Here is a 12,542-nt window from a genome sequence, read left to right on the forward strand (position 1 = left end):
CCTGCCACTCGCAGAAATAAGAAATGGCGTCAACGGCACACTTCTCGGAGGAGGAGATGGCAGAGCTACGAGAGGCGTTCAGCAAAGTCGGTGAGTAGAGCAAACAGGAAAGACTCTGCAGAAGTGTGAAGCCGTAGCAAGCTCTTTTCTCATGTACTGGCCAGCCGTGAGGAAGCAGAGGTTACTCCAGCGCTGATCTGCTGTGTCACAGAAACCACAGAAAGTCCTTTTCCTGCCGCTGCAGGCCTCCCAGATGAAACCACCCCAGCGCGCTGCAGAGCAATGGCCCCTTACCGCAGAGAGGTGGCAGGGCAATGAGCAGCAGGGTTTACGAAATAATCTCAGAAGCTGTGCGGAAAACCATGCTGGAAATACTCTCAAGTGTTTTCCTAAGGATATTGTTTATTCCTGGCAAATTATTTGGAAGGAAAAATGTTTTTATTTTAGTGTAAATTGAGTACTCCCTCTGGGGAGGAAGAGTCTGGAGAGGATGAATGTGCAAATGGCTACAAGATTTGTAATCCCTTTAGTGTGACCTTTCAAGCCCCATATATTTTTAAAGTGTGTATTTTGTTTCCAAGCCTTTAAAGGTCTCATCTGATTCATCTTCTTTGAAGTCATGCAGACCCATCACTGTCTACCCAAATTCTAAGAAAAGGTCCTTGTGCTTCTCACAGCTCACTTAACTTTTATTAGGTTAGACTCATCTGTCAGCCTCACTGGATTATGTGTTAATCAGTTGTCCTTGCTGCTTCAGGTGACGGTTGTTTGACTCCTAAGGACACAGTAGTCCAGGCTGGCAATCTTAAACATCTGGTCACTGCATGTGCTCCATACACCCGATGCACTGACAAGGCAAATGCTGGAAGGAAGCGCTCGTTCCTCTCCCAGACATTTCCCTCTCCAAGTCCAGATCCTTTTGTTGTGTGACTTCAGAAATGGATAGGATGCTGTTTGCAATCTGTATTAATCTGTGCTACTGATGCTGAAGAGCTGAGTCCCTTTTTGCAGCATGCAACAAGTGATTCACATTGCAACTTACCACGCAGGAAATCGGCACGTGCTTCTTTGAAATTGCCTCGGCCTCTGGGCTGGGGAAAAAGAGCCTGCAGAACGAGAAACACCCAGATATATAACAAATAAATATACAACCATATATAACTCCATATATAACTATGTACATAACCATAGCATTTTAATAGAAACTCTCCACACGATAGATTCAGTTTCCTTTTTCATTTGTTGAGGTTTTCACAAACCAGTGGAGAAGAAAGGACTATTTAACCTGTATTGGTGATCTTGTCATAAAATCCTACCCCAAATCTTGCAACAGGCTCAGCAGGACTATCCATGTTAGCACCATCGCAGCGAGGCACTCAGGTTTTTATTTCAAGGATGACCATATGGAGTTCCCAGCCTCTAAACTCATGACTTCTGATGATACTAGATGCAGAAAACAGGCCAAAATCACAAGTTATATCTATGAATATGTGCACATGTAAGGTGTAACTCTGTATTGCATCAACTCCATTGTCTTTAGCTGTTCTGTAGACAGGATACTCTCTCTGTAAATCACACGTTTGTCTATATGTAAAACTTGGCAAGTCAATTATATCCATCTAAACCTAGCTTTTGTAAGGTATGACTATATGTCTAAAACATATAAATTCATCACTGTGTGTTTTTGTTTTTTAAATGGTGGTTGTCATTTTTTCTCAGGTGTGAACGACACCACAGTGGTTGAAAATATTGGATTTCAGGATAGCAAATATTTATATATAATGTACCATATGTTACCCTGTAGGTAAAATAAAAACAACAGCCTTTGTGTGCATAAAATTTCATTGGGCTGATGTAGAATCTAAATGTTTGCTTTCATCTTTGTAGATGTCAGTGGGAACGGTTTCATCCATGCCAATGATTTAACAGACGTGTTGAAGGCAGCCAATCTCCCTCTCCCAGGATATAAAGCCAGAGAACTCATTCAGAATTTGACAACCACGGGGGATGGCAGGATCAGTTTTGAGGAATTTATTTCAGTAAGTAAGATGTTATTTATTTCAGCAAGCAAGATGCGAGGTGGGATACTTATGGTGGTCCCCAGGGCACAGCAGAGGCACAAGCACAGGGTCTCATGGGCACCTAGTTAATCCAAGGAGTCCCATCACTGGAAAAGATGAGAGCAGGAGGTAACTGAACTAGAAATCCTGCAATTAACTGGGACAAGTTGCATGAATGCAGCTGCGCATTGAATAGACTTAGTATCTCTCAGTTTTGTTGATGCAGCAGTATAAAGTTTTTCAGTCGTAAGTTGCAAAAAGATTATGTTCTGGCTAGATGGTTATGAAAAATGTCAGCAGATTGAAACTGAAAACTTTATGGGGCATATTTTTCTGTTAAAAAGGCTTCTTCTTTTTCTGGTCTGAACTGGGACAAAAGAAGATACTAAAATAGTGGAATTTCCCTTGGGATGGAGAAACAGCTTTTATCTTGTCCTTTCTGCAAACCAAAACTGTTAAAGGCCCTCCTCCTGCACATTTTAGCTCCACGGTTTCATACCATATACATTTCTGTTACTTAGCTGATCTTTGTTCACTGCTTTGAAAACATAAAAGCTGTGTATGATCCTTTTCTACCACAGCACATACACAGATTTTACACAGGAACTCACTGAATATCATGCAAGCTGTGCTTCCCTGTGAATGAAGCAGAAAGGACTTGTCTCCTGACCCAAGAGCTCGCTGTTCTAGCTTGGTTTAATTCTCTGAAATTTTAAAATTGTCTCTTTTGCCCGAAAGATTTTCCAAAATCTGAAGAGTGACGATGTTGCTAAGTCATTCCGAAAACAAATCAACAAGAAGGAGGGGATTTGTGCTATCGGTGGGACGTCAGAGCAGTCCAGTGCCGGCACACAGCACTCTTACTCAGGTAGGTACAGCTGTCCTACGTTGATATCAACTAAGAACAAGTGTACCCTTGGAGACCATCTGCACCTTATCTCAGTGCAAACCCAGGTGCTTTGGCCTCGGTGAACTTTGGTGGCTGTTCAGGGGAGTCTGGTGCAAGGCAAAGAGTTGTGACGGTGACAAAGCACCAGAGCAGGGTCTTTGTCAAAAATAGGGTGAGCCAGCTTACCAGGGTGGACAGAGCTGCGGCTACAGGAGGAAGCTCCAGTTGGCTTAGCTTCCCGTACCACAAAGGCATTGCAGCTCTGCTGGAGAAAAGCCTCCCAGCATGGCTACAGCAGCACAAAGACTGGCCCTTTGCTGGCCCTGCTCACTGTCGAGGAAAGGCACAGTTTCCCTGCTGTTGCTAACCCATTTCCTTGTACATTTACCAGTTGTCTGGTAGTCTCTCTATAAACTCACCTGGAACCAAATGATTCCTGACCTTTTTTTAAAAAGGGCACAACCCCATCAGGGCTCTTCTCCCAGCCTGTTTCTCCAAGCTGAAGGCTGGGGCCGGCCATGGTTGCTTCTGCTGCCTCCTGGGCACAGCCCACTCTGAGGCAGCTCCACAGGGAGGAGGTCCCACCCTTGGTTGTCTTCTCCAGGAGCAAGGTTGGGGAACTGACTCTCTCCAGGGAAGGGAGAGTGGAGGATGCTTCCAAGGTGTTCACCCACCTGAGCACAGAGGATACCTTCTCTGAGCTACTAGGGGTGGTGTGAGCTGCTGCTGCCAGTACAGGATAGCTACGTTACAGCCCTATTGGACTTCAGTTGCCCATTACCCTCTGAATGCTCCTTGTCAGAGTCCAGTCCTGGCCAGGCTTTTCTAGATATTCCACATATGGAGAGTGTAAGGTACAATGCAGAATTCACTGATTTGAACTTATCTGAAGTTACATGGGATTTCAATTTAGCAGAGTGATACAACAATGCATTGAAATTATGGTGCAAGTCCAAATGACTCTTAGCAGAGCATAGCAACGGCAGCATACGTTTTAATCACATGAAATTCATTCAGCCTCTATAATATGCCCACCGTCATGACACTGGGCAACCCCAGTCAAAGGGAAGGAGGGTGGAAGGAGTATTAACCAGCTCAAGCCCATTGCCGTCTTCAGCTCATGTACCTGTCTCCTCAGAGCCGCCTTCTCTTGTGTGTTGATCAGTCACACTGGTGGGAGAGTCTTCTCCCCCAGGAGTTCTGCCTTTGTAAGTAAAATGGTGGCAGAGGCATTGCACAGCAAACTGATGGATTTGATATTGTTTCCACAGAGGAAGAAAAGTATGCCTTTGTCAACTGGATTAATAAAGCCCTGGAGAAGGACCCTGACTGTAAGCACGTGGTCCCAATGAATCCAGAAACAGATGACCTCTTCCAGGCAGTCGGTGATGGCATAGTGCTTTGGTAAATAATTCCCCTATTTCTCACAAATGGGAACCATGAGTCTGGAGAAACTCATGTTTGCTTAAATACAAGCTGCTGATTTTGCATTAAGCTCATGAATCTTTGCAGATTCAGGTCCTTAATAATGCTAGTTTTTTTGCTTCATTTATCTTTAAAAATATAAAGATTTTTTCGTGTTAAGTGAGAGTTTTTCCTTGCCTCTGGACCTTTGCAATAAGATGAAGTCAGTGAAATTTGAGGAGTTATTTGGGTTTATTTTTGTCCAAGGACTTTTTGGGGGGGTCACATGAAGCAGCACAAGATAGTGAGTGCTTTCACAGGAATTTCTGCACAATAAATTTCTTGCACAACTTCACCTTGTAGCATTTTTGGCCTTGCACCCCATAGTACAATCTGCATGTAACACAAAAGAATTGCTTGAGTACTGCATGCATGTCTCTGTGCATACATGTGAAAACAGAGGCTGACTACCTGTATTTGATCAGCAATCTGCAGCTCTTTGACTTGTCCTACAGTGTAGTGACAAAAGCTGTATCTGTATTTTGTGTGCACATAGCCAGTAGTGTATTTCTTGTTGTTTTTTCTTTTATTTCCAGTAAGATGATCAACTTTTCAGTGCCAGATACCATAGATGAGAGAACAATCAACAAAAAGAAGCTCACACCCTTCACAATACAGGTACTAAAATGTAACAAGATTCCTTGCTTTTCTCCTTTGGATACTTGGATATAATCACCTAGAGCAAAGGCTGGAGATACCATGGTCCTGCCCAACACAATCAGGCAAAGTCGTTTGTGGCAAAGTGAGGTGCCCAGGTCCACATCATACAAACATAAAGACTTATATTTCTGTTTCTTTCCAAACATATGAGAAATCTGACTAAACAAACGTGTTTGTATTTGCACTTAACCCAATGTATAAATGGGTTAAATGTTTACCAGTTCAAAGCTTTAGATACCTTTGTGGTAGATGTCGTACGAACGGAAGAGCAACTAGACAATACGGTGACCAATTCCAGTTGGAGTAGCTCTCCGAAGGCTGAACCCCCCTCCAAAGTCACACAGGCATGGCCATGGACTTGAATTCACAACGGCTGTGTTGCAGTCCGATGCCCTCACCAAAGTATTCACTGTGATCCTGGAAGTACCGTGGTGTGCAATGTGCCTGAGAGCAGAACACAGCCTTTGCCTGCCAGTTACAATCTGTACTTTTTCACCTTGAATACGGAATCCTTTCTTTGTTTCTATTACGTGCACATATATATAATTTAAAATTGGTCAAATAAGCAAATTTTCACCTATTTAAAGTTTATTGTGTTTCTCACACAGCGGTATGTAGAGAGATATTTTTATATGAACAACATCTATGTATCTGAGTACAGAATATGAATAGATATGTGGAATAGATATGAACCTAACCCAGTTTAGCCCTCAGCTACTCAGATTTGATGGAACATTAGCCAGGCTCAAGTAAGCTCAGAAGCCATTAAATTGGATTTTTATGCTGTATACCACATTTTTCAGTTCTAATCATTTTGGTCAGCAGCATAGCTTAGTGATGCAGCCCAGATCAATCCCTGTCACACATAGACATGATTTGATCAATATAGCGTCCACTTTAACTTAACCCTTTTACAGCTGTCTGGTGGAGAAAAGGTAAGTAATTTGAAATGTTCCAATTTTTCTAGCTTATGAGCATTTACACTATGTCTCTCTCTGCATTTTGTATCTAATCAAATCTCTGTCATGCCAGCAGTAATGGAATTGTGAAAAATTGCAAATCTGCGTGATAAATTATATTTTCTAGGCTTCTTTGCCTCCTTTGCCTGCCCTTTGTTCACTAAGCCACCTTTCTGAATGGTGCAGACCTGTGGGTCAGATTTTCTTATACCCTTTGTTTTAAATGGGAAGGAAGTGGTGAAAGAACATAAGGTTCCTGGAACATCACTTTCTTTCCGCCCCTCATTGTGAAGCACAGAAACCCTCTGCTTCTACTGAATGTTCCCAAAACAGGACTCCATACTCCAAAATTCATAAAGAAAATATCCAGGCCTGACCAGTGCTGACCTTGGCTGAACTGCAAGGTTAAAAACTCAACAGGCTTATTCATACTGATTCCTATGACCATGTGTTTTTTGTATACATTGCCAACCAGCAAATTATTTGTCTCTTACGTGTTAGGCTTTTGCATAGTGCTTAGGGAGAGCCAAGCCTGGAATGTCTGCTCGTTGACTGGGTTGTAGCTCCCTCATTCCTCCATGTGTGCAAGACTGAGTGGAGGAGAGCTTGCCCTGCACTGAAGCCAAAGTCTTCACTTGAACAAGTGCTTGTGCATTAGCAGTGTGGCTGTGGGGAAGGCCTGGCTTTGACACCAGGATTGAGCCAGGACATCACTGTGAATGCAGATGTAGGCTCTGAGGTCCAATGCTTTGTAACATGGCGAGGCCAGATGTCTGAGCCTTTCACCTTTGCCAGAGGCCCTTTCTGTCTTTGTGTTGGGACCCAGAACTTGCCTGCAATCCCAGGACATTCTGCGTTCCCCTGCTCCCTGTGAGCAGACATGTACGTAAATACATTCACAGTAAAGCTGCTCATGGATTTCACTAGTTTTGGCTGTGTTCGCTTCCTGTATCCTCCGCTCTCCAGTTACTGCATCATTCGGAAGTTCTCTTCTTTCCCTAGGAAAATCTGAACCTGGCCCTGAACTCTGCTTCAGCCATTGGGTGCCATGTTGTTAACATTGGAGCTGAAGACTTAAAAGAAGGGAAACCTTACCTGGTTTTGGGTCTTTTATGGCAAGTCATCAAAATTGGACTCTTTGCCGACATAGAGATCAGCAGGAACGAAGGTATGTATGGCTCTTCATTTCAGTGCTCTACTGTTATCACTGAACAGTCTTTAGGATAAAGCTCTTTTAAAAAAATTGTTGATTCGATTTTTTTTTCAAGTATTTGTTGCCTGTCTTCTTGACTGCTGTCATTTCCCTTGCTCTTCACAACTTCCAGCACTCCAAAGTCCAAAGCCATCTGTAGGCTTGTATGTGCAGAGCCAATTTCATTCTCATTGTGTCAGGAATGATGATCTACACCCAGATATATTGGTGTTTTGGCACTGAATCTGGGATAAGAAAATGCTACACTGCACTGAGGAAGCTTTGCTCTTTTCTTGCTCTTGACGAAACCATTGCCAAACATCCCCTCTTTCTTTGTGCCATCAGAATTAAGAGTCACAGAATAATTCAGGCTGGAAGGAACCTCTTAAGGTCCACTCTGGAGGTCCTCTGGTTCAGCCATCCAACTACCCACTTACAGCAGTACCAGTCTCAAGGTTAGATGAGGTTGCTCAGGGCCTTTTCCAGTGCTCTCTGGGAAGCCTGTTCCAGAGCCCAACCACTCTCGCTGTGAAGTTTTTTTTTTGTTATATCTAGTTGGAATTTCCCTTCCTGCACATTGTGACTGTAAATTCTCATCCTTTTGCTGTGCATACTGGGAAAATGCAGCTCTGGCCCTTCCATAATTGTTGAAGACAATATTTGTTCAACTCTCAGATCTCTTTCCAGGCTAAACAAACCTAGTTTTCTCATCCTTTTCTTATATATCACGTACTCCAGCTCAACCATTTGGTCTCCCTCCACTAAACTCGCTGCAGTTTGTCTGTGTTTGTCTTGTACTGGGGAGCCCCAGACTGGACACAACACTCCTCATGTGTCTCACCAATGCCAACATGCTCTGTGAAACAGCTTCAGCGTGAGGCTGTGGGTGTGTACATGCAGTCCAGACAGTACCTCATCTTACTGCTTTGTTCCCTGCGCCTCTGGGTAGTGTGCTCAACCAACAATGACCCTTCTTTCCTCCAGTTACCATACAGATGTTACCTTCATTGCTTCACCCCCTGCACATTTCTATCCCTTTCACAGTCAGAGCCACCAGTTTCCAGAGTTTCCAGTTCCCATTCCTAATGGTCCTACATTCCTTTGTAGGCAGCCTTGCCCTGCTTCATAGCTATTTTTCCCTTTCTGGTATTTTCTCCTTCACGTCTCATCCTAGACTTCAGTTTGTCAGGGTAGACAAACTAAGATCATTTTGATTTCTTTTCAGGTTCTCTCTTTCCCTGATAGCCCTTCTCTGCAGCTGTTCCAGGTGAAATTCCTCTTTCTTAATATGGGACACTGTATTTCCAATGAGCTCTCATGAACACATGGTATCAAGGCAGTAATACATCTCAAACTCCATGGGAAATCCCTGGGATGCATTAACATTATGTTTGATTTTCCCCTGGTCATAACACATGGCGGCTCAGAGTAGCTCAGAAGACATCTAATACACTCAAGTTGTTCTCATCCTGTGTTTGTATAAGCTTTTAGCTAATAGCAGCTATTCATATTAATTTCCTAGTGAATGTCGTCGAACATGGCCCTATTAAATTACATTCAATTTTTATTACTGTCATCTAGTTATTTCTGTCTGATTTTCCGATCATCCTCTGTATTGACTATGTCACCTAATGAATATCATCATCAAATTTTTAGCACATTGCTAGTATTTTTGCCAAGATAACTCATGCAAAAAAGAGAAAGCATTAATCCAAAAATCAATCCATGGTCAACTTCACAAGATTCCTTCTTCCAGCCCACTTCTCTCAGTGTTAACATTGTTCTCTTCATAAAATCCACTAATTTCAAATATCCCCTTCTGGTTCAGTTTAACCCCATAGCTCCCTATATCAAATTATCTGTGGAAATCCAGATAGAGTGGGTCAACACTGTTTCCTTTATATAGCAAATCCATATTTCTTTCAAGGAATGACAAAAGATATCAGAAGGAGATCAGAGTAGTGTGACACACTCTCTGCAGAACATCTATGTTCATTTTTTCATTCCCATCTTGCCCTTGTGCTCAACATCAGTGTGTCCCGCTCTGGAGCTCTCGGCACAGGAAAGACGTAGACCTGTCAGAGAGAGTCCAGAGGAGGGCCACAAAAATGATTCGAGGGCTGGAACACCTCTCCTATGAGGAAAGGCTGAGAGAGTTGGGGCTGTTCAGCCTGGAGAAGAGAAGGCTGTGGGGAGACCTCATAGCAGCCTTCCAGTACTTAAAGGGGGCCTACAAGAAAGCTGGAGATGGACTTTTTACTAGGGCATGTAGGAACAGGACAAGGGGTAATGGTTTTAAACTAAGGGAGGATAGATTCAAACTGGATAGAAGGAAGAAATTTTTTACAATGAGGGTGGTGAAACACTGGAACAGGTTGACCAGAAAGGTGGCAGATGCCCCATCCCTGGAAACATTCAAGGTCAGGTTGGACAGGGCTCTGAGCAACCTGGTCCAGTTGAAGATGTCCCTGCTCATTGCAGGGAGCTTGGACTAGATGACCTTTGAAGGTCTCTTCCAACCCAATCTATTCCATGATTCTATGACTCTATGGTTCTATGATCATCTTTCGTTTCATTAAGATCTGAGGTAAGGAAACCGGGCAGTTCTTAGACCACACTGAAACTGTCTTGCATTTCTATGTGATCCACTGCTAGATCCACAGCTACAAGCCTTGTCCTCATTTTATTGATGAGACCTTTCTTCTTTTATGTCCTCTGTCACGCTAACCCAGCTTGAATTTTGGCAACATTTTGGTCGCTCACTTTTAGAAACTAGGGTAGCCAAATGTGTAAAAGAAAATAGTTATACATTCTCCTCTGCAAGTCTTCACAACATCATTACTTTTTTTTCCCCCTGTTTAGCCTTGATCGCTCTTCTGAGAGAAGGAGAGAGCCTGGAGGATCTGATGAAGTTGTCTCCAGAGGAACTGCTGCTGAGGTGGGCAAACTATCACCTGGAGAATGCAGGATGCAACAAAGTCAACAACTTCAGCTCAGACATCAAGGTATGAGAAACACTGACCAACAATAGCAAAAAAGCAGCTCCACACCCAAATATCTGTCCTCCAAACAGGGACTGTGCACTGAAACAATCCAAGCAGATGAGACTGCTCTGCTGAACACATGAAGCTGGGTACATTAAATCATTTGGTGGGGTTTACCATTCTGCTCAGCAGTATTCCTCCTCCTCCCAAACTCCCAGTCATCACTGCCAGCCCCAGCACACCAAATGCCTGGGAAAGGAACGGCTGCTGGCTCTGGACAGGGTGTATGGACTCTACCACTGAATTTTCAGTTCCCTGCATCTACTGCTCTTCTACTACCTAAATGTCTTTAAATGCCTCCTGACCTGGCTTTGGTTTGGAAAAGGCTTGACCTTATGCAGACATGTAACTAGGTCTAAGGGAAGAGGATGGGGCTCTTCCAATTCCCCAACTTGATCTTTCCTTCAGTACAGCACCTGGGTTATGTGCTGCTCTGTCCCCACCTTTGCTATAACCCTGCATGCACTTACCTGCAAGTTTTAATTCAGTGGGACTATTCACAATAATATAGCTAGATGGGGAGGCACTTGCAGGGATGGATGTCTAGTCTGTGCAGAATATTTCACATACTTGGGACTTCGTGAGCTTGTGGGTGCAGATTTCAGCAGAGCTTTCTCTGTAGGACCTTCGTTCTTCCTAGACAGACGTATTTCAACCTCAGCGGTGCACACCAATGAGTTTCAGACACTAAAGCTACAGTGTGAGGCCCAGCCAGCATCCCAGGGCTGCAGGGGGTGTATCAGAGAGGGTGTCTGAGCTGGCTTCCAGGCAAGCCAGGGGCTGGCCAGCACACCAGCCTCACCAGCCATGGCCCAACCTGCCCACTCCCAGCACAGTATGGGAAAAGCCTTGCTCAGAGATACCTGGTTGTAGGCTTTACCAGGGACTGAAGCATGGAAAGCCATTTACCGTGATTTACTTGAGATACGGAAAAAAACACCAGAGAAGGCAAGAGGAGAGTCCGAGAGTCGCATTCAACAATACAATTTTTAGTGTAACAGATTTTTGGTTCACTGGGTGGGGGTGACAGGAGAATATCCATGGAAAGGGAAAGGCATGGAGACTTTCCCATCTTTCTATAGGCTGGACAAGAGGACTATAATGCAACTGATTAAATCCTATCTGCAATTGAGAGATAAATTGCACTTACCATATTTACAGTTGGAAAATAAGGCACACATTTAACTCTCAGAGGCCAAGACTTCAGCCTTTACAGCCATTCTCTAATTAAGTGCGTCTGCTCACCTCACTTCTGTTATAAATAACTGCTTTCTAGATATGGTGGGTAGTAATGCAGATGTATAAGAGTTAAAATAATTCAGGTAATCTGCTTTATATTTTGAAGAGTATTAATTGGGTTAATTAGTCAAGTCCCTGGACAGTAACATGTAGCTTTATTTTCAATTCTTTGAGTTATTTCTGAAGTGAGATTAATATTTTCCACACATGGAAGCAACATTACATTTCACAAAAGACTAAAGACACAACATGTTAAATCCTTGTCTTGTTCCTGCCCTTTTGCCTGAAAAATGCTGATACTGTTGTTGGTGTTGACTTTTGTCCTTGAAAACTATGCTTTCTCTTCCATAACTGTTCCAGCGTTGCTTTGAAATCTGCTTTAAACATCTGCTTTCTCCTTCTGCATTTTCTTTTATTAAATGCTCGGCAGCCTGACTTCTACAGTATTATAAAGGTATGCATTTTCTTATCTCTTATTTAATGTTCAGATTAAGTCAATTCTAATATCTCTTTGTTGTTGCTGTCCTTTAAATGCCACACACAGCATCTTGTCTCATGTGTTGAGCATTCTACAGCATATATATATATTGGCTTAGGGAAGAAATAGATCTAGCAAATATAGCATAAAGTAGGAATTGCTGAGTGCTTCCAGCATCATTAATTTAATTATGTAGCCCAATGATTGTTTAATAAAAACGAAGCATGCGGGCACATCACTGTTCAGGGGAGCGCAGGCACGCAAAACCTGAGCTTTAGATGTAATTTTTCCTCCCATTCATTTCTCTGTCTGTCACAGGACTCAAGAGCTTATTACCATTTGCTGAACCAAGTTGCCCCCAAGGGAGATGAAGAAGGCATTCCGGCTATTACTATTGACATGTCAGGATTAAGGGTAAGATGAGATAAGTTTAGAGTAAATGCCGATATTTTCTGTCTGCTACTTGCATTGCTGGCCAACACAGAGTTGCACTGGGATGCCAGAACAAGCAAACTCTTTTTAGCATTGCAACATGATCTTGTATTTCAGAAATCAAA

At 43.1% G+C, this 12,542-nt stretch overlaps 1 protein-coding gene across 1 annotated transcript in view; it reads left to right on the plus strand.

Moving 5' to 3' along the window:
• Window positions 1-12,542, plus strand: part of LCP1 (lymphocyte cytosolic protein 1) — an 18,888-nt gene continuing 6,346 nt past the window's right edge. Inside the window, exons 1-8 of the mRNA XM_075422079.1 lie at window positions 1-90; window positions 1,888-2,039; window positions 2,799-2,928; window positions 4,221-4,353; window positions 4,950-5,031; window positions 7,035-7,200; window positions 10,087-10,229; window positions 12,304-12,399. Of these exons, the coding sequence (XP_075278194.1) occupies window positions 24-90; window positions 1,888-2,039; window positions 2,799-2,928; window positions 4,221-4,353; window positions 4,950-5,031; window positions 7,035-7,200; window positions 10,087-10,229; window positions 12,304-12,399 (969 nt within the window). The 5' untranslated portion in view covers window positions 1-23. The remainder of the gene's footprint in view (window positions 91-1,887; window positions 2,040-2,798; window positions 2,929-4,220; window positions 4,354-4,949; window positions 5,032-7,034; window positions 7,201-10,086; window positions 10,230-12,303; window positions 12,400-12,542) is intronic.

This window comes from Opisthocomus hoazin, chromosome 1 (assembly GCF_030867145.1).
Source record: "Opisthocomus hoazin isolate bOpiHoa1 chromosome 1, bOpiHoa1.hap1, whole genome shotgun sequence".
NCBI classification, from domain to species: Eukaryota; Metazoa; Chordata; class Aves; order Opisthocomiformes; family Opisthocomidae; genus Opisthocomus; species Opisthocomus hoazin.